The sequence below is a fragment of the Panthera leo genome, chromosome A2 (genome assembly GCF_018350215.1).
Source record: "Panthera leo isolate Ple1 chromosome A2, P.leo_Ple1_pat1.1, whole genome shotgun sequence".
Classification (NCBI taxonomy): Eukaryota; Metazoa; Chordata; class Mammalia; order Carnivora; family Felidae; genus Panthera; species Panthera leo.
Window position 1 is genome coordinate 126,038,857 of NC_056680.1, and position 22,502 is coordinate 126,061,358.

The following is a 22,502-nucleotide window of genomic DNA, read 5'->3' on the forward strand; positions in this document are numbered from 1 at the left end:
GTGGACTCTGGTTGGATTCTTCTGGGCTCCAGTACAAAGCGATTCCTCAAATCGTTACATAGCCAATAAAAGCCAAAGAAGCATTAGGGCTGTGTTTCTCGGGGTATAGATATGACTTGCAGAAATGTTAAGCAGCATTTGGATTTAGGTTTGGTTCTTCTTCCAACTTTCAGGATTATTTAAGCTCTCCTGTTCCCAAGTGATGGGACAATGCTGCTGCTTCAGCCAACAGCCCCACCACAGCATGGAGAGGCAAGAGCCACCAAACCCAGCTGAGAAAATCAAGGTGGGAAACGACAGTGTGAAATCTGCTAGGCAGGGAAGAATGAAGTCAGAGGAATGGTTTTTTTCTTTTTTCCTTTTTGCCATTTCCTTTATCTGTTCTGGCAAAATTAAGGTTTAATTCTTCTCAAAGAACTCTTTGCTGGCAATAAAGTTGATATTTCAAAGGAGGAAAGAATTCGGAGTGGGAAAAGCACATTAAACTAAACTTTACACTTAAAAAGTGAGAGCAGTCATATTTGTACGGCAGACAACAAAGCCTCTGTCCATGCTGCAAGGTTGCCTTGTCACTAGGAACCCCTCACAACAAGGTCTTTGGGCATTTATTTCTCTTGCACAGAATCCAATACCACCATGTCACTCCAGAACTGATGATGGCAAAGTTTCAGGCAACTTATTTAGTGGTTACGGTCACTATACTGGGTCCATAAAAAGGTCTTTGCTTAACACAGCAGCTCTGGAGCTGGTGGCCACCTGGGCAAGAACTGTTTTATGCCAGAGGAAACTAAGGACCACACAGGAGAAGAGCCTTGTCTAGAGCTTAGAGCTGGTCAGTAAGGGAGCCAGAATTAGAATCTGCACCTTCTAGGATACAGGAGTACTGATGCATAGGGGCACTTGTACCCCAATGTTTATAGCAGCACTCTCAACGATAGCCAAATTATGGAAAGAGCCTAAATGTCCAACAACTGATGAATGGATAAAGAAATTGTGGTTTATATACACAATGGAGTACTACGTGGCAATGAGAAAGAATGAGTGTTATGCTAAGTGAAACAAGCCATACAGAGAAAGACAGATACCATATGGTTTCACTCTTATGTGGATCCTGAGAAACTTAACAGAAACCCATGGGGGAGGGGAAGAAAAAAAAAAAGAGGTTAGAGTGGAAGAGAGCCAAAGCATAAGAGACTCTTAAAAACTGAGAACAAACTGAGGGCTGATGGGGGGTGGGAGGGAGGGGAGGGTGGGTGATGAGTATTGAGGAGGACACCTTTTGGGATGAACACTGGGTGTTGTATGGAAACCAATTTGACAATAAACTTCATATATTGAAAAAAAAAAGAATCTGCACCTTCTAAGGCCCAGTTTAGAGCTCTTACCACCCCATAAAAATATCCATTTAACTACGATCCAAATTACCATAAAGGAGTTCAACAGAGATCCCCAAACTTAGGAGAGACCAGCCAGCTGCCTAGGAATGAACTGGAGAGTTGATTAAATATACTGATTTCTGGATTCCATGGCAGGAAATTATATTCCCCAGAAGCTCCCTCAAATGAGTCCGATGCACAGCCAAGTTCAGAAATCACTGGCCCAGATTATACAAGACACAACAACAAAGAAACCAGCAGAATTCTATTAAAAAAAATGCAAGTCATTCTCCTTACTCTATGAAAAAACAACATGAAATATGCAATTATAAAGCTCAAAATAGCTTCTTCAGAAAAAAAAATGATTCATACTTCTAAAGATGCTCAGGCCACAGCTGCAATCTGTTCTCGTGGCCAAACCCTTGGAAAGCCGAATTAAGGGAAGCCACATTGGGCTTGATTGCTGGGATCCAAAGCTGTGTCCTGCTCCCTAGAGGCAGGGGAATGACCACACTCCAGGGAAGCACACAGGCAGCTGGCATTAGTCTCCAAGGAGCTGACAGCTTACTTCCTAGCCCCCAGCAGCCATCCCAGGAAACCTGGCTCCCTTCAGGTTCTAGCTGCTACGTGCACCTGCTTAGGCAACAGGCATCTTTGGAGGAGCAGTCCACTGGCTTCTCTGCATCCTCATTCTGGACTGGTTAAAATTTGTCCCATTTCCCACATCCAGGGGGTGGGTAGGAAAGAAGCAGCAATGGAGAGCTGTCTGGAGGCAGTTGGGAATACAATAAATTAGGAAGTCACACAGCTGTGTGTTCTGAAACACAAGATTGAAAATAGAAAATTTTTTCCTCTTTGGGGAACATACTGTAGTGTTGATATTTTCTAATTCAAATTTGGACTCAGTAGGCCTTCTCACTAAATTATCCTGAGGAGGAAGAGAAGGGGGAGGAATGAGGAGGCACCCCTTTGTAGAACTCATTCTTACTTTATTAGAAAATTTTAAAAGGATGGTGTTTGAGAAGTTTCAGGGTAAAACAGAAAGTTCATAAAACATTTAGTGATGGCTGAAAAATATTTTTGGAACTAACCCTCAAGCAAATAGAAAGCTACTCCATTCATGAAATAAATACTTATTAACTGCAGACTGAATATAAATCCCTGGACTACAGGGTGAGATGGGAGATGAATTCACTCTGAGTCTAGTGCTCAAGGAGCTTACAGTCTGTGAGGAAGACAAGACATTTTAAGAACATGAAAGCAGTGGTTTGCAGCATTGTGCAATACTTCCAAGTAAAGGGAACAACATTATCCCACAAAAGGGAACTGTACCTAATGCCTGTGTGGCCTCAATCTACTTAACCTCTCCCAGAGTCCCAGGCACTTCGTTTGTAAATGGAGATGTTGAAAGGGTTGACAGAGTATTGCCTTCAGTATTGCCTGCCATGTAGAAAGCATCTAATAAATAAATAAATTGGTCATTTTCGTTTTAAAAAAATAAATTCTTTCTACTGATCTTTAAATCAGCAAGTGGTTTTGTTTTGTTTTGTTTTGTTTTGTTTTGTTTTGAGAGAGGGAGACAATCTTAATTAAGGAGGTTCCATACTATGGGGCTCAACCCCACGATCCTGAGATCCCAAGACCCTGAGATCACAACCTGGGCCAAAATCAAGAGTCAGACACTCAGCCAACTGAGCCACCCAGGTGTCCCTAAATCAGCAAGTGGTTTTTGACTGAAGTTCAAGTGCTCAGGGCTGAGAGACTCCATTGGCATCTACCCTGTTATGTATTCCAACAGCCAGGAAAATCTCTCCATCCAAAGGCCTGAGGTTAAGGATGAGAGGCTGTAAAAGGCATCTCGACCTGTCTGTCCTCTGCTACTCTCTCAACCTCTGGGGACTCCCTCAGGGGAAAACACCTCTGCGGGAAGTGAGTTAAAGACCAAAGCTGTGAGCATTGCTTCTCGGTTTTGTGTGTATTTGTGTTTGATTTACTATTGTATGTTTTGATTTTAAAAACCTTACAGAATAGAAATTCACCATCATGTCAGTGCAGTCCCGCATCCTGATTGCTGTTATTTTAATTCCTTTCTCTTTGGGGTCGACTTTACTCTACTTTACCATCTGTTGGCATCTTTCTGCATTCTGCTTACACTTTCTCATTTCATGCTCATTACTTACTATTCTACTTTTATAGCATGCTGGGACCTTTACGCTCATGGCCTGGTACATCTCAATCTTATGATAAGTGCTGAGGAGGCTGATTAGATTATTGCTTCGGATAAAGAAGAGCCTGTGGGTCCAAGTCCAGGGTGTGGAGCTAGCGAGAGACGGTGTTACACCTTACATTTCTGAAGTGAGATTAGTAACTTTAATACTAGACTGATTTCACAGATGAGGAGCGAAGGTGCTGTTCATACTAATGGCATCTTTCATCTATTGGGATCCTGTTACTCTAATGTGTTTCTTTTTTTTAACTGACGAGTTGGGAGATCATAACCTGAGCTGAAGTCAGATGTTCAACTGACTGAGCCACTCAGGTGCCCCAAAAGGAAATGTATTTTTATGTCCATTCACTTACTGCTGACCACATCAGTCCTTCCTTACCAATTTCCCTCCTTATTCTTCCAAATGAACCCTACAGTCATTTTGTAGAGTTCTCATCCCAGTTTCTGTTAGTACGTTGGAATGATATGTGAGCCTACGCTGATTTGGAGGAGCTCACATCTTTATTGCAATATTAATGTTTTCCTACCAGGGATAAAACCTTTGCTTATTTATTAATTTACAACTTATATATCTTAGTGAAGTCTTACAGTTTTCTTCACACAAGTCCAAGATATTTTCTGTTAGTGTTATTCTGAGGTAGTTTACATTTGTATTGCCACAATTAAAAAGAACCCTTTTTATCCATTTTATGATTAACTAATGACTGCTGACATATGGAACTGCTACCAATTTTTGTTACCCACCGTGTAGCTACATGAATTCTAACAGCTTGTTCTTTGCTTCTTCAGGGATTTCTGGATAGTTTTATTGTCTATAATTTAAAATACTTTGTTTCTATCAATGAACTATACCTCTATTTATGTCTTCCAGATCAAGGAGAGATACAACTGGTGAATGTTAGCACTCCATAGCACCCTACTTTTAGTTCCAGTTTTTAATGGGAAAGCTGTTTTGTTATCACCATTTTAAATATATGTTGGCTTGCTGCTTTACAGGAGCTTAGAAAAAAAAAATAATGCTAAGAAGTTGTCTATTCCATCATCATTAACAAATGATATTAAATGTTATCAAATATTATTTTAGCCTTAACTGATTAGCATTTGGGTTTACACACTGAGCTTCTTCATGTGAGATGTGTACTCATGTGTTTTCTTTATTTTATTATTTTTAATGTTTATTCATTCTTGAGAGAGAGAGACAGAGAGAGCATGAGTGGGGGAGGAGTAGAGAGAGGGGGAGACACAAAACTGGAAGTAGGCTCTGAGCCCCGAGCTGTCAGCACAGAGTCCAACATGGGGCTCGAACTCACAAACTGTGAGATCATGACCTGAGCAGAAGTTGGATGCATAACCGACTGAGCCACCCTGGCGTCCCACATCTGTTTTCTATTACTGAGCTCCTCCTGCTTCCCTGAGACAAATCTTTGAGCCAAATTCAAAGTCTACCACTAGTAAATACTAAGGCCTTTATAACATGCTCTTTGCAAACATTCATAATCCATTTTAATTATAATTTTTACTTGCCTTTGCTTTTACCACTTATTTATTTTGAAATTATCTTTATACTTTACTATAAACTACCTCAATTTTTAGGAATTAAAGGAAAAAAAGTATTAGTAAACAGAAGAAAGTATAACAGAGAGGCACCAGTAAAGTGCTATGGGAGTTTCCAGGAGAATGTGGTGCCCTCCCCAGCAGAGAGTCAGGAGGAATCAGAATGGTCACTCAACCCCGATGTTGTACATGAGCCTGGTAGACAAGTATTTCTAAGGTGGGAGGGAAGACAGTGGGCATCTGTGTTCTTTCAACATGTCTGTGTCTGTCTCTCTTCATTATGAGGTTGGGCAAACCTACCAGGCTCACCCCTCAATCTATAACCTAAGAGACAACAGAAATGGATGCTGATTGTTTCCAGCTACATATCTTCTCAGAAATAAACCAAAAAAGAGCAAGCCCTAAAAATGCCTATGATGAATATAAGTTATTTTCATCCATTTAGAATTGGGATGTGCTTGAGATAGTCTTTTAAACTACCGAGTTTAATTTCTCGCAGCAATCTCTTCCGAAGGAGGTAAGAACTACCTTGAGATTTTAGAAGTACCCACAAGTACTGCCTCCTGAAACACCAGCAAGTAACCACAGAACTTCAGGTTCTAAGGCAGCCACTAAATGCACAGAGTTGACTTTGCTACAGGAGGAGCCACACCTCGGTGTCTCTAAATCTGCATATTTCTGTTGTTGTCTCCTTCACAAATAGGGTATTTCACATTTAGCAAAAAATGTGAAACTTTTGGCACTTTACATTTAGCAAAACACTTTAACCTATATTTCTTCATCTAGTTCTGAGATGAGAATAATGATGATGGCAGTGGTGGTGGTGGTGATGATAATGATGATGATGAGAGTTTTCCCAGGTTACAAATGGGAGACAAAGGAGCAAGATGGCTGACCATCTTGACAAAATCCCTTACTTGTATCAGCTGCGCCAATTGCCACGTGCTTCTGATTCTGAATCAAGAATCTTATACAAGATTCTTGAATACAAGAATCTCTGAATACAAGAATCTTACATTAAATCCTCCTGCCTTGCAATAATGCTATTACAAATCCTGAGATCAGTTCTATAATTATTGTAAACAACTACTCTCGACTGACTCTTATACGTTCTCCTTTGACATTTTTAATTTGGGCCAAAAGTAGATAAAACTTTCTAAATGAAGGGCTCAGGCCTTGAACATTTAGTGTATTTATTTTTGTTTGTTTTTACGTTAAGCTGCAGGTATCATATGAAAGCAGAAATAGAAAAATGAAGATTCAAGACAGAGTCAAGGTCTGAGAAGCTTCAACTTTCCAGGGAGCTTAGGAATAAGCTAGTATTAAGAGGGCTAAAGAAAGTCCCTTAAGAGGCTTAATTGTTAAAAAACTACTTTTCTTGAGTTTTCTTTAGCCAGAATGTTCTAAGAATCAAAGTGATGGATGGTACTTCTCAAAGTACGAAAACACCAATGTCCCAGAGTTAAGTGTCTATTCTAATTGCTGCTGTACTCCAAAGAGTCCTTCAGATTGCTCATCTGTGTTATTTTTACTTGCTAAAGCAGAGGTGTCTGGGTGATGAATTATACAAGGTGCTTCACTCAGCACCACTGGTGTGTTGTAATAAATATCGTCACTGAAAGACAAAGTAAGGAGATGCTGAATATTTCCATAGCATGTGATGTACATTTCGTTCTTGTTTTTTCAAAGCAGAGAAGCAGTTATTAAGTTTTAATCTAATTATATATGGTCACATAGGTGAAGATGGAAAAACTATTTCAGGGAAATATGAGAACCTGAATCACAAATGTATGTGTCCATTCTGCCCTTCAAAATACACCTGAGAATAACCCACATACAAAAGCATAATTGAGGAGGTGAAAAATATACATTTGCTGAAAGGAAAGTAAGGTAGTGGAGCCCTAGCATCTTAGTGATGAAAAATGAAATGCATTATAATCAAACCTCAATTACCATTTTCCACAACCTTTGATATTGCTACATTAAAAAAAATACTAATGCATTCCCCAATTCCCAGTAAAGGCAAAATGACAGAGGGCTGTAATCTGACTTCAATTTGTTATAGTTTTTTGCAGCAGTAAGGAAAATGCAGAGGAGAGTTTTGAAAGTAAAGAGACAGAATTAAGGGTTGCAAGTAGCTATTTTCCCTATTTTCTTTAGCTATCTATCATCCTGTGGTCATATACTCAAGGAAGGCTGGCTTCATACCCTGTCTCAGGAGCAGCTAATGATTGTTCCTGTTCCCCTTATCAATGACTCGGGTAGGTGAGAGTTTGCTGAAGAACTTTTGGAAACATTTCCACAAGTCTAAAAGAGACTCACTAGAAGAGACAGCTTCTCTTCCCCTGGACCATGTGACGGCAGCTGCCATTTTGCTACCTGCCTAAAGACAAATTTTATACATCAAGGATGACAGAACCAAAAGGTAGAAAGAACCTGGGTCCTTGATGAGATTACTGAACAGTTAACCATCTCTAGGACTTACTCAACTCTGCAATTATGATACTCAATACAGGTTCTTCTTTGAGTTGGGATTTCTAATACTTGAAGCTGAAAAGCCTCCTCACTGCTATACTAGCTGGGCTGAAGTTACCTTGTCCCTGGTACTGGCCCTGTACTCACAAGTTCTTGTCACAGCCAGAAGACAAAATCTAATCCTAGAATCTGATGCCTAGGACTAGGGCATTTTTTTCTGATTAAAAATCCTTCTATCGGTTCTCACTGCCTACATGGTAAAGTCCAAGCTCTTCTGCATGGCAAATCTTTATGACCTAACTCTTGCTTTTTCTGTCAGCATCTCCTCCGTTTGCTTGCTCCCTCAAGGCCCCCTGCCCTGCCTTAGCCATATAGAACTAGAATTCTCCGACCCTCCAAGTCTTTTCACCTATATCTCACTGCCTGGAATTTTTAACAGCTGCTGCCCACCATACACACACCTGTGCTTACCTGGGTATTCCCATCTCTGTGATTCCACATACTCAAGTATCTCCTTTTCTGTGTCAAACCTCCCAAGATTCTCCCTTCCTTAGCCTGTCTAGCTTCCTATGGACAGAAAGAACGAACCACTGCCTCCTAGTGATATTAGTGTAACTTAAATGTAATGTTCTAAATGACAATGTGTTTTCTAATTATTTGTTTATATGAAGGACTCCCCAGTCAGAATGTAGGCTGCTTGAGAATGGAGTGTGTGCTCTATGTCCATGTCATCAGGGATTAGATCCTGTATAGAGAAGAAGCCCTGTGTATCATGAATGAATGAATGAATGAATGGGAGACAGAAAGAAATATCCTAGCCCTACTTGATATTGGAATATAACTGGATCAGGGGCTACATATCCCAAAGATAAGTAATTAACCTATTGTGTAAAACTCAAGGTTTCCTTGTATCTCTCAACAACTTACTGTTTTGGGGGACAGTGCTATAATAACACAACAGTTACCATTTTTTAGCCCCAGTTAAGAGCTAGGTATCTGCCTAAGGACTTCACATCTATAGCAAATATCTTTGTATTTGTCTGTGAGATGACTCCCTTCTTCTGTTAGCGTACCACCTCCCACTTCCCCACACCCTTACCCACTGCACACACACAAATACACCTCTTCTTCTCAAGACTTGCTCTTCACTCTACTCCAGTCCTGTTCTTCTAACTGGAACTGTCAATTATACAACCCAGCCCAATGGGGATCTGTGGCCACCTCCGGGTCCATTGGTATTCTTCTTTGTGATTTTTAAGATTGAAACTAAGGGAAAACAAGTGTGTTGCTCTCAAAAGTGACTCATGAACAAGCAGGTTACAAAGAATAATTTTAGACAGAATGTGAAGAGTGAAGAAACAAGAGTCATTGTTCCAGATTCTGGTTCCAGCTATTACTTAAGTCAGAGCATTCTCCTTCTGTCACTTAACCTGCAGTCTGCTTATGGAAAGTTGAGATTCTATCACCTGCAAAAAAATCATCTACCTTGCAACTAAAGCAGCGCCCATTATTTTATTTAATCTTCCCAACAACTAACTGTGTGCAGCAGGTATTGCTTTATTTTAGATAAGGAATCTGAAGCTCAGAACAGAGGAAGAAACATGCCCAAGGCGTGCAACTAGTAGCAGAGCTGTAATTCAAAGATGGGTCATCCAGATGCCAAAATGCAACCATTCTACTTTTCTGCTTCTTTCTGTACTATTCTTTGGGCTTCCTGAGCACTGATTTGAGCCCAGTGACCCCAGACAATACGCAGTGAGTCTATGTCTTCTCTTCATTAATAAACATAGATGCTATTGATCTTGATTAACTACTGGGGGTGTTATGGGGCTTCAACTAAATAACCCTGATAAAGTGCTTTAAGCATATAAATGATCAGATATTGGTTTTTATACCACACTATTAAACATTCACCTCTTGCAATGTTAATAATTGGGAAGCAGAAACATAGTGCTTTTTAAAAAGCAATCTTAAAAAACTGCATAAATACTTGGTATCACTAATTTAATTGAATATTAGCATGTTTGCTTTGGACATCAAAATATAACCAGTATTTCAGAAGTGGATTTCATCAAAGACCGTAGTTAAATCAAAAAACAAAGCGTTTGTAGAAAATTGAATCTTTCTACTCTTGTATATGTCTTTTTTCTCAATCAGTTAGATTTTTAAGTGGAACTTCTTTGATCTCTGCACTTGCTTATAGATCTAGTAGAACCATGATCTTCCAGATCAATTATTAACACAAATATGAGAAGAACCATGAACTTAGAAACAGAGAAAAGCAGACACATTGAAACCAAAGGAAGATGGATTTGTATGTGAAACTAATTTTCCCCAGAAGAAAAACAGATATTTCCCTCAACATCAGGGTGCACTCAGATTTGTTTTCCATATTAGCAACTTATTTACTATGGCAATGGGCAAAAGGCAATCCATTAAAAAGCAATTTTCCTCTTACCAAAGGGTGTTTCATCATTTGATGTCTAGCACTCAATCAGAATGTAGGAATCCTTTAATATTTTATGAGCAGAAAACATCTCATTTGGGCATGGAGACTTTAGAAATGTGGAGTCCTCCATAAGCCTTGCAAAACATCCAGAACGACCTTTGCAGGGCAAGCAATAGGCCAACCTAAAACCTCAAACTATCAGAACATTGGCAAAATTCTACTTTAGAATAGACAATGGGCATTTAAAATAAATATGCAATCATTTATAACTAAGAATAGAAGATATCAGTCCCAAGAATTTCTCAAGCACAAGCTTCTGGAGGACAGGGATCATAAGTGGCTCACCTTTGTATCTGCAGTGTTCAATCACAGTTCTTGGCACATTGTAAGTAATCAATAGATTTTGATTAAACAGATGAATAAATGCATCTGTCATCTTGGATGAAAGGAGCTTGCCATTGGTATACCAGGCCCTAGGTAACCTAGTCCAACTTCGCTGCAGAGATGGGCCAGACAAGGTACTAAATGAGTCATTGCAGAAGGCTGGAACCTTCTCTGCTGCGGAAGGTGAGATATGGAATAATGTACAGTGCAAGAGCAGCACCTGGAACACCCCCAGGGATCCTCAAGGTATTTACCTTCATCCCCACTCTTTATCTCAGTCCCTAGGAATGGAGTTCTGTCCTAGTTCCTGGCTTGATGTCAGGTCCTCAAAAGTCTTGCAGAGCTGCCCTGCACCAGCCAGAGGTCAGTCCCTAGTCTGTGTCTCTACCCCTGGCTCCACCCCCACCGCAAAGCACAGAGCTGACACTCACCTGAGCAGAACCGTCTGCTCAGACTCCTGCCACCATGGTCCCCCACTGCTGCCCGCCAAATAGAGTCACACTGACATGGATGAAAGTCCAAATCAGATCCATATTTGCCCACAGTCTAGAACTTGGCCATCTTTTCCAAGTTGGTCTCCCTAGGCTGAATACGCTCTATTCCCAGTGTACCTCTCTGTGCCCAGGCCAAAATGAACACAACTACTCAAATCATCACCCCAAATACTACCAATCTACTTCTGGGGAAAATGTGGAGGTGTAAGAGCATGGTGAAGTTTGTGAGGACATTACCCAAGGCCATGAGGATCCTAAGTGGCAGAGACAGAACCCAGCTCCCCTTCACTCCCAGCATCCTCCCTCCCTCGGCTCCTCTGTATCTCTGTTCTGTGTCAACTTTTAGCACGATAGATATGGGTCAGTTGTCAAAGAAGAAGAGCAGAGGCTGGATATAGTAGTGAAGCACAGAAGAATACACTCTATACACTTTCTACTGCCATGAAGGTGAGAACTGGCCAAAGTAGGCCATAGGGAAAGGGGCAATGTGGGGTGATAACCTAGACAAAGCAAACACCAACGAGACAGAGCATGACTGTTGTCCAGTTTCTGAAAATCTTAGCGGGTCTTGCAATGCTTCTTAGCAAGTGACTTCCTGCAGCACCCCCCATAAAATTGCGATAAACATGAAACAGTTACCGCTGTCAGGATGAGGAATTCAGTAGGATCTGCTTGACTCAGGACTTTAATCCTTCAACTGAATAAACAGTAAGCTAGGCAGCAGACATAAATCTCAACAAGTTAGTCTGATGGAGAGTAGGAAGGATAACTCGGGTCAAGGATCCAGGTAAATAGGGGCGCCTGGGTGGCTCAGTTGGTTAAGCATCCGACTCTTGGTTTCGGCTCAGGTCGTGATCTCGCGTTTCTTGAGTGCTAGTCCTACATCAGGCTCTGTGCTGACAGCACGAACCTGCTTGGCATTGTCTCTCCCTCTCTCTCTGCCCCTCCCCCCTCTGAAAATAAATAAATAAACTTTAAAACAAAAAAAGGATCCAGGTAAACTGAAATGTTAACCTTGGTGAACAGTGAACCTGAGCAGAGTGACACAGAAATCTCTCGGTCAGGCTACTACTCTTCTAATGCACAGATGACCTAGTTTGGGCTCATAAGTAAAGAACTTTCATGGCAGTTTCATGTCAATTTCAGCCTCTTTCCCCCATCCACTCACACTGGAGGATGACAATATTTGCTGTGCTTGGTCGAACAGACTTAAATTCCTCATTTTTCCTCCCTAAGCTCTCAATTTTCTAGTTTACCTGAATAGTACCTATAGTCGGTTTTTACAATGTAAATAAAGCATAACCTCCTTTCCAATTTAATCATTGGATTCCTTTCCATTAATCATCTCAGACCATTATTTTAAACTCTCAAGCAGGTAACTGAATATTTATGCTTTCACAACAAATACCAAACATCCAACATTCCTCTGGTATAAACAGTCTTCTCTGGCGCCCATGTTATTAAGCCTACAAGGGAAGATTTATATGTGTGTCAGCTCTAGAGATATTGGAGGGAATGGAACTCAGCCACTTTAAGGAGGCTAAATGTTGACAATGACTGCAAGCCAGGTTAAATCAGACTCATCTTAACAGGTTAAACCCAAATTACACCAGTGAGCAAAAGGCAGGAAAATTATCATACCTGCTTTTTCTGGGTGTCCTCTCCTAAATTTTGTAATATAAATAAGAAAAAAAGCAATGAGCATATCTCTGACCACATTTGTCATGATCAGCTACCCATTTTCTTCTATAATTCCTTCTCTCTTAGAGAAAGTATTCTAAACAAGTGAGATATTGGGAGAAGAGGATTTTATTAAAGTGTTCAATTTTTCTTTACAGAGAAAAATTGTTTCAAAAGAAAGAAAAGAAAATAATCTACTGGTAGGTTAAAAACCAGAATTTTAAAAAGGAAATCCATAGATCTTTTTCCTTAACAGATTACTAAATGCAGGACTATTTTAATATATACTCATTCAATAACATTTGAAATTCAGCCATCATACCTGCAAATTTTTCTACTTGTAGATAACAATAATGTGTATTTCCAAGACAGACACGCAGAAATACATGCACTGGAAGCCTGAGCCAAAGAATGCTGGGTCCACAGGGATGCCCATGCACCGCTGGCAGCACCTTGGGAATTCTTTGCGTAGGTCCAGGCACAACCCTGGAAGTGGGGTCCCTGCCAAGCATCATGCGCATGTGGGAAACAAGTGTTACTTACGCAGCTCGCCCACTTTCAAGATCTCACACAGCATCTTGGTCAGCTCTATGCTGCTGCGGCCAAAGGGACATTCATGCTTATCCTCCCGGCTACTGTTCTCAAGCACAATCTGCAAGTGGAAAGGGAACAGGTAAGTAAGGGAAGCCAGTTTGTAGAAAATGTTGAAATGTTGGCTCTAAGATGGGGCACCTGGGTGGCTCAGTTGAGTAAGCATCCAACTTCAGTTCAGGTTCGCGACTATGAGCCCCGTGTTGGGCTCTATGCTGAGGCTCAGAGCCTAGAGCCTGCTTCAGATTCTGTGTCTCCCTCTGTCTCTGCCCCTCCCCTGTTTGCACTCTTGGTCTATCTCTCTCTCAAAAATAAAAAATAAACATTAAAAAAAAAACTGAAAAATAATGTTGGCTCTGTGGTAACAGAAACAGATCCACCCCAGATTGCCAAACAAAGGGTTGGGGCCAAAACACAATTGTACTCTAAGCATATACTCAGTATATAGTGCCTAAAACTCACATGGTTTCCAAATCTCCTAAAACTTTCCACCCTGTCAGAGCAGATTTTGCTTGCTGGTTTCCACTTGCACAGAAGTGCCTATGGATGGAGAGGTTTTCAAAACAGGACAAGAAAGACCTTTTACTGAAGTGATAAGACCATGCTCTCTCCCCTCAGTCTTCCCTTTCCTGGTGAATAGCAGCTCTTCTGGGCCTTCAACTCCTACATTTTATTATTTTTTAAAAAATTTTTAAGTTTATTTATTTATTTTGAGAGAGAGAGAGAGAGAGAGAGAGAGAGAAACACCAGTGGGAGGGGCCAGAGAGAGGGGAACAAAGGATCCAAAGTAGGCTCTGTGTTGATAGCAGAGAGCCTGACACAGGACTCGAACCCATGAGACATGAGGTCATGACCTGAGCCAAAGTCTAATACTTAACCAACCGAGCCACCCAGGCACCCTTTAACTCCCCATATCTGCCCACAGAGGTTCTCATGTTCTTACAGGATCTCACCCCCCATATTAGTTGACTGAAGCATGCCTAAGGGATGACACAAAAGGAACCAACCAGAGCTTGTCCCTGAGACTTATCATACAAAAGGGGAAAAAAACTGGCCCAACTGTGCTGACAGTCCACAACGTATGTGAGCACAGGAGCTACCTGAATGCGAACCTGTAATAAAAAAAATTTGGCGGCGGGGTGGCACCTGGGCAGCTCAGTCGGTTAGGCATCCGACTTCGGCTCAGGTCATGATCTCGCAATTTGTGGGCGCAAGCCCTGCATCAGACTCTGTGCTGACAGCTCAGAGCCTGGAGCCTGCTTCGGAGTCTGTGTCTCCCTCTCTCTCTGCCCCTCCCCGACTCTGTCTCTCAAAAAATAAATAAATGTTACAAAAATTTTTTTTAAAGAAAAGCAAACACAAATGCAAAGGAAAGCAGAGAGGAAAGGCCATAGGAGAGCCTTGGGAACCTTTGCTCCTGCAGAAAAGCTGATTCCCTGTCCTTACAGTTTATTTGCTCAAAACTTCCTCTGAAAACTCTTTGGTTGGTCTAATAATTCTCCTCTATCCTTAAGATACTTTGAAATGTTCCTACCATAATTAAGGGAGTGTGTATACAGGGATTGGACAAAAGTAAAAACAAAGCAAGAAAACTCTATTTCAAAGTCACTAAACTTCAAATTCATGTGTCAACAAAAGGAATAACCACTTTATCCATCTCTGGAACCATCTCAGATATAGTTGCCTGGTACCTCCTCAAGAGCTACACGACATCCTGAGTAGGTGGGTGTCTCCCAGTCTACATCAACGCTGTGCACCGACCTATGTTGTTTTACCCCTTAGGCCACAAAATCTTCAGTGGCAGAAATAGTGTTTTATTCATTCAATCAATAATGGTAATTATCGACTAGGAAGAAGCCCCGCAAAGTAGAGAACAAGATAGACCAGGGCTCCGACCTCATTGAACATTCATTCTAATTGAGGAAGACAGATAAAAACAATAGGTAATTAGTTTATCACAAGTGTTATGGGAAAAAAAAATAACTGGTTGAGGTGTTAAAGAGCAATGGGGAAGGCCTGCAGAGGAGAGTTTAGATAACTGAGTGACTGCTGGGAATTGGGGATGAGAAAGAGCTGCCAAGTCGAGGTCTGGGAGGAAGAATATCCCAGGTGTAGGTATCAAGGACAGTGCCCCTGAGTAGATGAGTAGGATGTGTTTGGGACAGGCCAGCAGACTGCCTGGTCTATAATGGGGAGGGGTCTGGGCTTGCCCAAAGAAGCATTTGGGGTTCCAGGAGCTGGAGAGGGGGAAAACAAACCTGGGGAGCATAGAGGTGAGCCAAGACCTCTGCCCCAGGGCTGGGTGGGGTGTCACTCCAAGATCCTGAGATGCTAATCACAAGGTTTAGGCAGACGAGTGACATGGTCTGATTTGTTTGGAAAAGATCTGAGTGCAGAGAAGGGATAAGAGGGAGTAAGAAAGAAAGGGGGGCCTGGGCAGCATCCCTGGCAGAGATTAGGGCAGCTCAGACTGAGTGTGCATGGGACACCCGGCATGTGATCATAGAAAGGTAAGGAGAGGCAGACAAGGAATGAAGAGGACAAGGAGGGGAAGGCTTTTAGGAAAGTGAGATAAAAGAAAGAATATTTGAAAGGATGGAAGAAGAAAGGAGAGAAGAAAAGGGGGAAGAAAGAAAAGTAAGTGAAATTGCTATCTTATTGATATGGACAGGGTTCCAAACAGCAAAGTGATGTGAGGGAGTTCAATATCAGGTGCATTGCTTAGAACCAAAGGAGTAGGATTTTAACAAGAATGTGCTCCGATTATTTTCTGCACAGACACCAAAACACACATATATACGCCTCTTATTATACGCACCGACAGTACCCCACTAACAAATCAACTGTTTGGGGAGATTCCTACCAGGACTGCCTTAAAACCCAACCATAGTCACAACATAGTCTGTGTCTTCAATCTCCTCCTGCATTTGTTGTGCCACAAGCAGTTCTCACAGCCTTCACCATTATCGCTTTACCCCCCTCATGATTGTCCAAGAAGTTGATGAACCGTACTGTTTACTGAGGCTTTTCAACCATTTGGAACATATGCTCACATAAATAATTATGTACTGAATATCATCATGAGCATAACCTTTATTGTCCTTGAGATTTATGACAAAAATTCTTCCTTGCAGTGTCTTTAGGGAAACACATGTTATGAGTTGATTGTTTTTTCTCTGAGAAAGCTGAACGTAAACTCCAACTAAATCCCTTCTGCAGTCAAGCAAGGAAGGACGGGTGCTCGAGTCTTTGAAAGGCTCATTCCCTCTTCACAATCTCTTCTCCACAATCTGCTGAGCACAAAGACTCGTTAGTTTAATCCTGAATCACCCTTCTCCTTTTAGAGGAATTCATTCTAGTTCTAACGAGGAATTCCAATTCAGCGAAGCAGGAGGGGAGAACAACTAAATTCCCATCAATCAGTAAATCTTTCTCTTTTAAAAATGTTGTATCTGGGACGGCTATACATATATTAAGGAGCAAATCCAAACCTCCTGATGATGGGGGAATTAATGGAAACAACAGAGCAAGAAGAAGACAGAACATAAAGAAAAGACAGAAGACAGGTAGTTTTCAGCCAGTCCCAGCTCCCACTGAGGAGATCCCCCTGCATTTCACATTAACATTCTATTAACATTTCATGAGCACATCAATATTTAATGAGGATGTGATCTGCATACACCGGAGATAGAATTACTGCAGCCAATAAATGTTCCGGAAACATTTCCAAGGCACTGTTTATTAGCAGGCACTAAATTAAGGAGTAATTTAAGTAATCAATATGTAAATCAGCTTTGAGAAGCCCTTCTCTTTATTCTTTAATGTACCATCCATCTTATCATATTTACCCACCTAAAGAAAAATAAACCTCCTTCTGGAGTGGTTTCTTTAGACAAGGCAGACAGTAATTTTTAAAGTTACCTGTGTGCTTTTTAGGGTCAATATTCCGACGGAAATATTCAGAGAAGTCTATGATCGTGAATGTTACTAATAATAGATTACTAGACAGTAACTTAAAAAAAAAAAACATTTGGGGCGCCTGGGTGGCTCAGTTGGCTAAGCATCCAACAACTTTGGCTCAGGTCATGATTTTGCAGTTTAGGAGTTTGAGCCCTGCATCGGGCTCTGTGTTGACAGCTCAGAGCCTGGAGCCTGCTTCAGTCTGCCCCTCCCCTGCTTGTGCCCTCTCTTTCTCTCTCTCTCTCAAAAATAAATAAACATTTAAAAAATTAAAAAATAAAATAAATTAAAATAAAAACATTTAACTTTTCTGTTCTACCTATGTTCAGCATTCTGGTATTAACCATGCTCACCTAAGACATCATTTTGAAAAGTTCCATTTGGAAATATCAAGGCCTATTTTCCATGTTTATGTTTTCCTCACTCTAGTTTTAAGAGCAAACATACTGGAACAGAAGCCATGATAGATGAAGCACAAAAACCTGTTATTATCACTCATCATAGAATACATCATACCCCAAAAGAAGTTTTAACTGTCTGCATGTCTCGTAAAATAAAACAGTGGATACTTGTGCCATATTAAGTATAAAATGTTTTTTAAATACTTTCAGGTTTTCAGGGTATATATACATAAATTCTATCAACTGATCCCCCAACAAGTCCTTAAGACTGATAAGGCAGGTATTACTATTAGACTCTTAAAAAAGTACTGGCAACAAGGCGAAGCGTTGGCTTGCTTAAAGCATGGAGCTAGCCCAAGTCAGTCATAGAACTCCATTTTTAAGTCTTCGATTTCCAAATCTCTTCCTGTGAAAATGGTCTTCACATACATATTATCATAAACCTCAATGGATTTCATGACTAAAGTGGTGAAGTAACTTTGATCAATTTCTTGTATCTCACTGAAGTGGGTCTATAAATCCCAGCTCCTTCTAGACAAAAGTATAAGGTTCTCTCTTATCTCATTTATCCCGTGAAGATCAGTAACAATTGCTCAGAGTGAGTGACTGAGGCTGCATGGAATAGCCTCCAGGCTTTCCCTCCCTAAATTCTGAATAGTCCTCTGAGTGTTCTGCATTTCTTCTTCTCCAGTGGTTCAGATCATGAACTTTTTTGGCTTGGGCATTTAAGCTCTGAATACAAGGCCAGCCACACTCTAACACACACTCCTTCTTGCTCCTGGGGCCACCCTGGCCCTCTTAGCCTCAATATCAATCACATTGCTGACTTATTCATCTACTTGTCCTGGACACATTTTCCTCTACTTTCTGCTGAGCTCTCTACTTCTAGGGCAAGGCCAATCCATTCAGTCTTCCCACTCCAGCCCTGGAGTGAGAGAGCCTTGACGGCTTCTTCCACTACCTCTCATCTATGAAGTCTTCTTTCATATGCTGCTTTGGCTCTGGGAGTCAGACACGGCACAGTGGCCTCTTCACAGGCCGCCAAGGACAGGGTGTGAACTTGTAATGTGTTCTCTCCAAAGTGGAGGGATTGTCTGTCTTGTCCCAATTCTGACACAAAGCTACGGGAAGCATTGGCAAAACTAGTTTAACTTGCACAAGGCATTCCACCTCTTTCTGAAACATACAGAAGTTATAAAAAACTCACTTCCCAGGACTTCTGTGCAAATTAAATCACAAGACAAAGGCAAAGTGCCTAAAACAGACTTGACCCAGTTGTTGTTTATTATCTCTTCGCTGTCCCCCTCTTCCTATTCCTGTGTGACCCCTTTCACACAATGCCTTTACCAGCAACTAAACCAAAATCATGACTTCAGTGAGGCTGGCTCTGTGGGGGACATCTGAAAGTAAGCCAGAGGCGCTCACATCCTTTTAGCACGAGAACCTCATAAAAAAGTGTCCTCACCTGCTTACACCCAAGATGCCGGCAGGAAGCCCCATGTGCTCCTATTTCAGCAGGAGTCTCCCACAGGGATACGGGGTGATACAAGGGCAGGAATGAGCAAGGACCCTGAAGAATAAGTCATGGCCTGACACTTTGGGCAATGCAGTCCCAATATTAAACTGTCACGGCCACCACAGGACACTTGTCTCCAGAGTCTTGTCAACCTTGTAGGCTCTGTTAAAACTTATCTCCTGACCCACCACAAGAAATTCCAATCTTCTCTCATATTAAACCAATGAATAAAACAAAAAACCTTATTTGTATCCATGAGGTTCCCTCTGCAGCACAGAAATAATTCACATTAGTAACAGGATCATGAATGAAGAGTTAGAGCTTGGATCACATCACCAAGATCCAGACCTCTTCTGAGGTTAAAGTATAAGCCCCGCTTGGGGCACCTGAGTGGCTCAGTCCACTGAGCGTCTAACTTTGGCTCAGGTTATGATCTCACAGTTCATGAGTTCGAGCCCCGTGTCAGGCTCTGTGCTGATGGCTGAGCCTGGAGACTGCTTCCAGTTCTGTGTCTCCCTCTCTCTCTCTGCCCCTTCCCTGCTTGTACTCTATCTTTCTCAAAAAATAAACATTCAAAAAAATTTTTTTGAAAATTTAAAAAAATAAAATAAAATAAAAGTGTAAGCCCAGTTTGAGGTTCTCTTATGGCGACTTGGCGGCCACAAGGGAACACTTTTCCTGTGTTCCCCCTTGGTGCTAATGGTAGCAGGTGCTAATGGCGATTGGTCCCAGAAACCCAGAGAGAAGCACTTGAAAGTACATTGAGCTGCCTCAAGGGGGCTACCCAAGAACTTAATTGTGATCATGAATTTTGAGCAAGTCCATAAACCCAACAAATATGCCAAACCCTAATAAGATGATTTCAAATGGGCAGAGAGTAAGGAACATTACCGAAAGTATGCCAAAGAGGAAAACAAACCCGAGCAAATCTGAATCCCAGCTGCTCGTCTACCTGATCCACTGCCCCCATTTTACAGATAAGGGAAGTGAGGCCACAGAGAGAATGGACCTTAAAGAGATAGCTTTAAAGGTGCAAGACAAGAGAACAGAGAAAGATAAACAGGAGCTAATATTTATCGAGAGCATTTATTTCCTAGGCCTTGTTCTAAGCACTTACATTGACTGTCTCATTTAAGGTACATATACTACCACATGACAGAAATACTGAACTATCCCACTTTAAAGATGAAGAAACTGAAGCAAGAAGATGGTGTGTAATTTTCCCGAGGTCACACAGCACAGAAACAAACAGACGTTGCTCAGGAACTTAGGTGGCCTGACACCAGAACACACGTTCCTAATTACTGATTCCCCTCAAAACACATTACCCCTGTTCCTACTGAAAAAGGAGAGGGTGAAATAGTAACAAAGTTTTGATCAAGAAAGTCCTTACCATGGTAACAGATGAGCAGATAGCATTACGACTCCAGACAGAAATGATTTTCCTGGATCTACTTCTAACAGACCTGGTGACTTTATGCACATTCCTTAACCTTGGAAGAATACCTCTCCACAAAGGTTGTAAAGATTAATGGAAAAAAGTGATGGTAAAGATACCTTAGTGCCTGAGACCTCCCACACACTCAATGATAGAGACAATTGATCTACCATTGCTATACATAATTACATGAGCTCTGGTTCCAGGGTGTTACTACTTGCTTCACTGAAATATTCTTATCATTCAAAGGCAAAACTGTTGAAACACACACACACACACACACACAAACACACACACACACACCAGAAAACAAAACAAAACTGCTACCGAGATTATTAATCTTTGTTTTTTGTCAAAGTAAGGACTCGGATAGAACAAATATTATTTCTTGACTTGGATGGGTTCCCTAAGGTTCTTTCAGCATCTCAAACCTGAGGAGGCATCTGAATCATCCCCACAGGCTTGGTAGATAGAGACTAGAAGGCCAGTCCCTCAGAGTTTGATTCAGCAGGTCTGGGGTGGAACCTAAGAAAATACATGAGCAAGTAAACCCAACCTTAGATTCCTCTGAGACACTAGAGGGATTGACGGAGAATGTGTTACAAAGCATTTCAGAGAACATTTCAAAATTATTTTTAGCAGCATACTCTTAAAAAAAAAGAAAAAACCTCCATCCACACATCTTTGAATTGCACATATAGAAGCTAGGTGGAAGAAGAAATAAATCTGATAATAAAGCTGTCCATGGTACGTCCACGTCCAGGGCTAAAGAGCAGACCTCCAGGCCATTGGACAAGGCTGATGACACCACGCAGCTGCATTGGAATGACTGAGATAAGAGTGTGACCAGGGCACAGAACACCCATAGCAGAATTTGCAAACACTTAAAGAGCAGTTGCCAAGGGCAAAGGAACAATGCGTCCCAGGAAAAGGAGAAAAGGAATGTATAAGAGGTCAGATTAGTGGGCAAAAAAAGTAGAAAGTGCACACAGGGAACCGAGATAAATAACAATCTGGACAAATGAGAAGAATGGTATAAAACCCAGCTAATGAGGTGAAATCCTTCCAGAATAAAATTAGGCAACTGCACATACAGAGGCATAATAAAAGCCATAAATATAAAATGGCAAGGAATTGACTGGGTAATGGTGTAGTAATTAAAGCCTGGAGGTTCATAATAGACCTTGAATTGAACATTAATCAACCAAAAAGAAGCACTGCCTGCACTTTGATATATGTGTGAAACACACCAAGCAATCACAGCTATGATCTGCTGAAAAGTCCTCCCTCCCAGTGTGGGGTTGGGCAGCACAAAGACGGAAAGACGAAGTAACAGCAGGGATGACGTGGGTGTATGCCTGCATGGTGACCCCGATGTCACTGAGGGAAGCCGAGACATCAGCTCTGTTGACTCTTCCAAGGGCCAGAGGATAGCAGGAGTGATTCCCCCGCTGATGCCTGCATCACAGAAACTGAGCTAGAAGACCTCCTCTCTTAGACCAGGACATGCGCTCCGGGGCCCAAGGATGGGCATCGTGACGCGCTCGAAGAGGTAACATCTTGTTTACTTAAGGCAGCGGTTCTGTAACTTGAGCTTGTGTTAGAATCATCTGGAAGCTTATTAAAAACACAGATTGCTGGGCCTCAGCTTCCGAGTTATGATTCAGTTGTCCTGGGGTGGACACAAGAATCTACATTTCTAACAATTTGCCAGATAGCATGGATGCTGTCAGTTTGGGAACACACTTTATGAACCACTGATTTAAAGTTATGCCACGTCTATATTCTCATTTTCCATCATTAGCGAACCTCCTGTTTTTAAAGACATGAAAAGCAAGGAGAGTAGATGAAGGAAATAAATCTGATTGTTTTCATTTTTATTTTATTTTATTTTATTTTATTTTATTTTATTTTATTTTATTTTATTTTTTTGCTGTGACTAATGAAAACTATCATT

At 41.3% G+C, this 22,502-nt stretch overlaps 1 protein-coding gene across 5 annotated transcripts in view; it reads right to left on the reverse strand.

The window, feature by feature from the left end:
- The window catches only part of ELMO1 (engulfment and cell motility 1), a 530,544-nt gene that overhangs the window by 228,214 nt on the left and 279,828 nt on the right, over window positions 1-22,502 (reverse strand). For 4 of the 5 annotated variants that reach the window (XM_042922198.1, XM_042922210.1, XM_042922218.1 and 1 more), the window contains exon 15: window positions 13,183-13,291. In XM_042922198.1, coding sequence (XP_042778132.1) covers window positions 13,183-13,291 — 109 coding nt within the window. Of the gene's footprint in view, window positions 1-13,182; window positions 13,292-22,502 lie in introns of those variants that run through there. The other variant, XM_042922227.1, reaches the window with a different exon arrangement.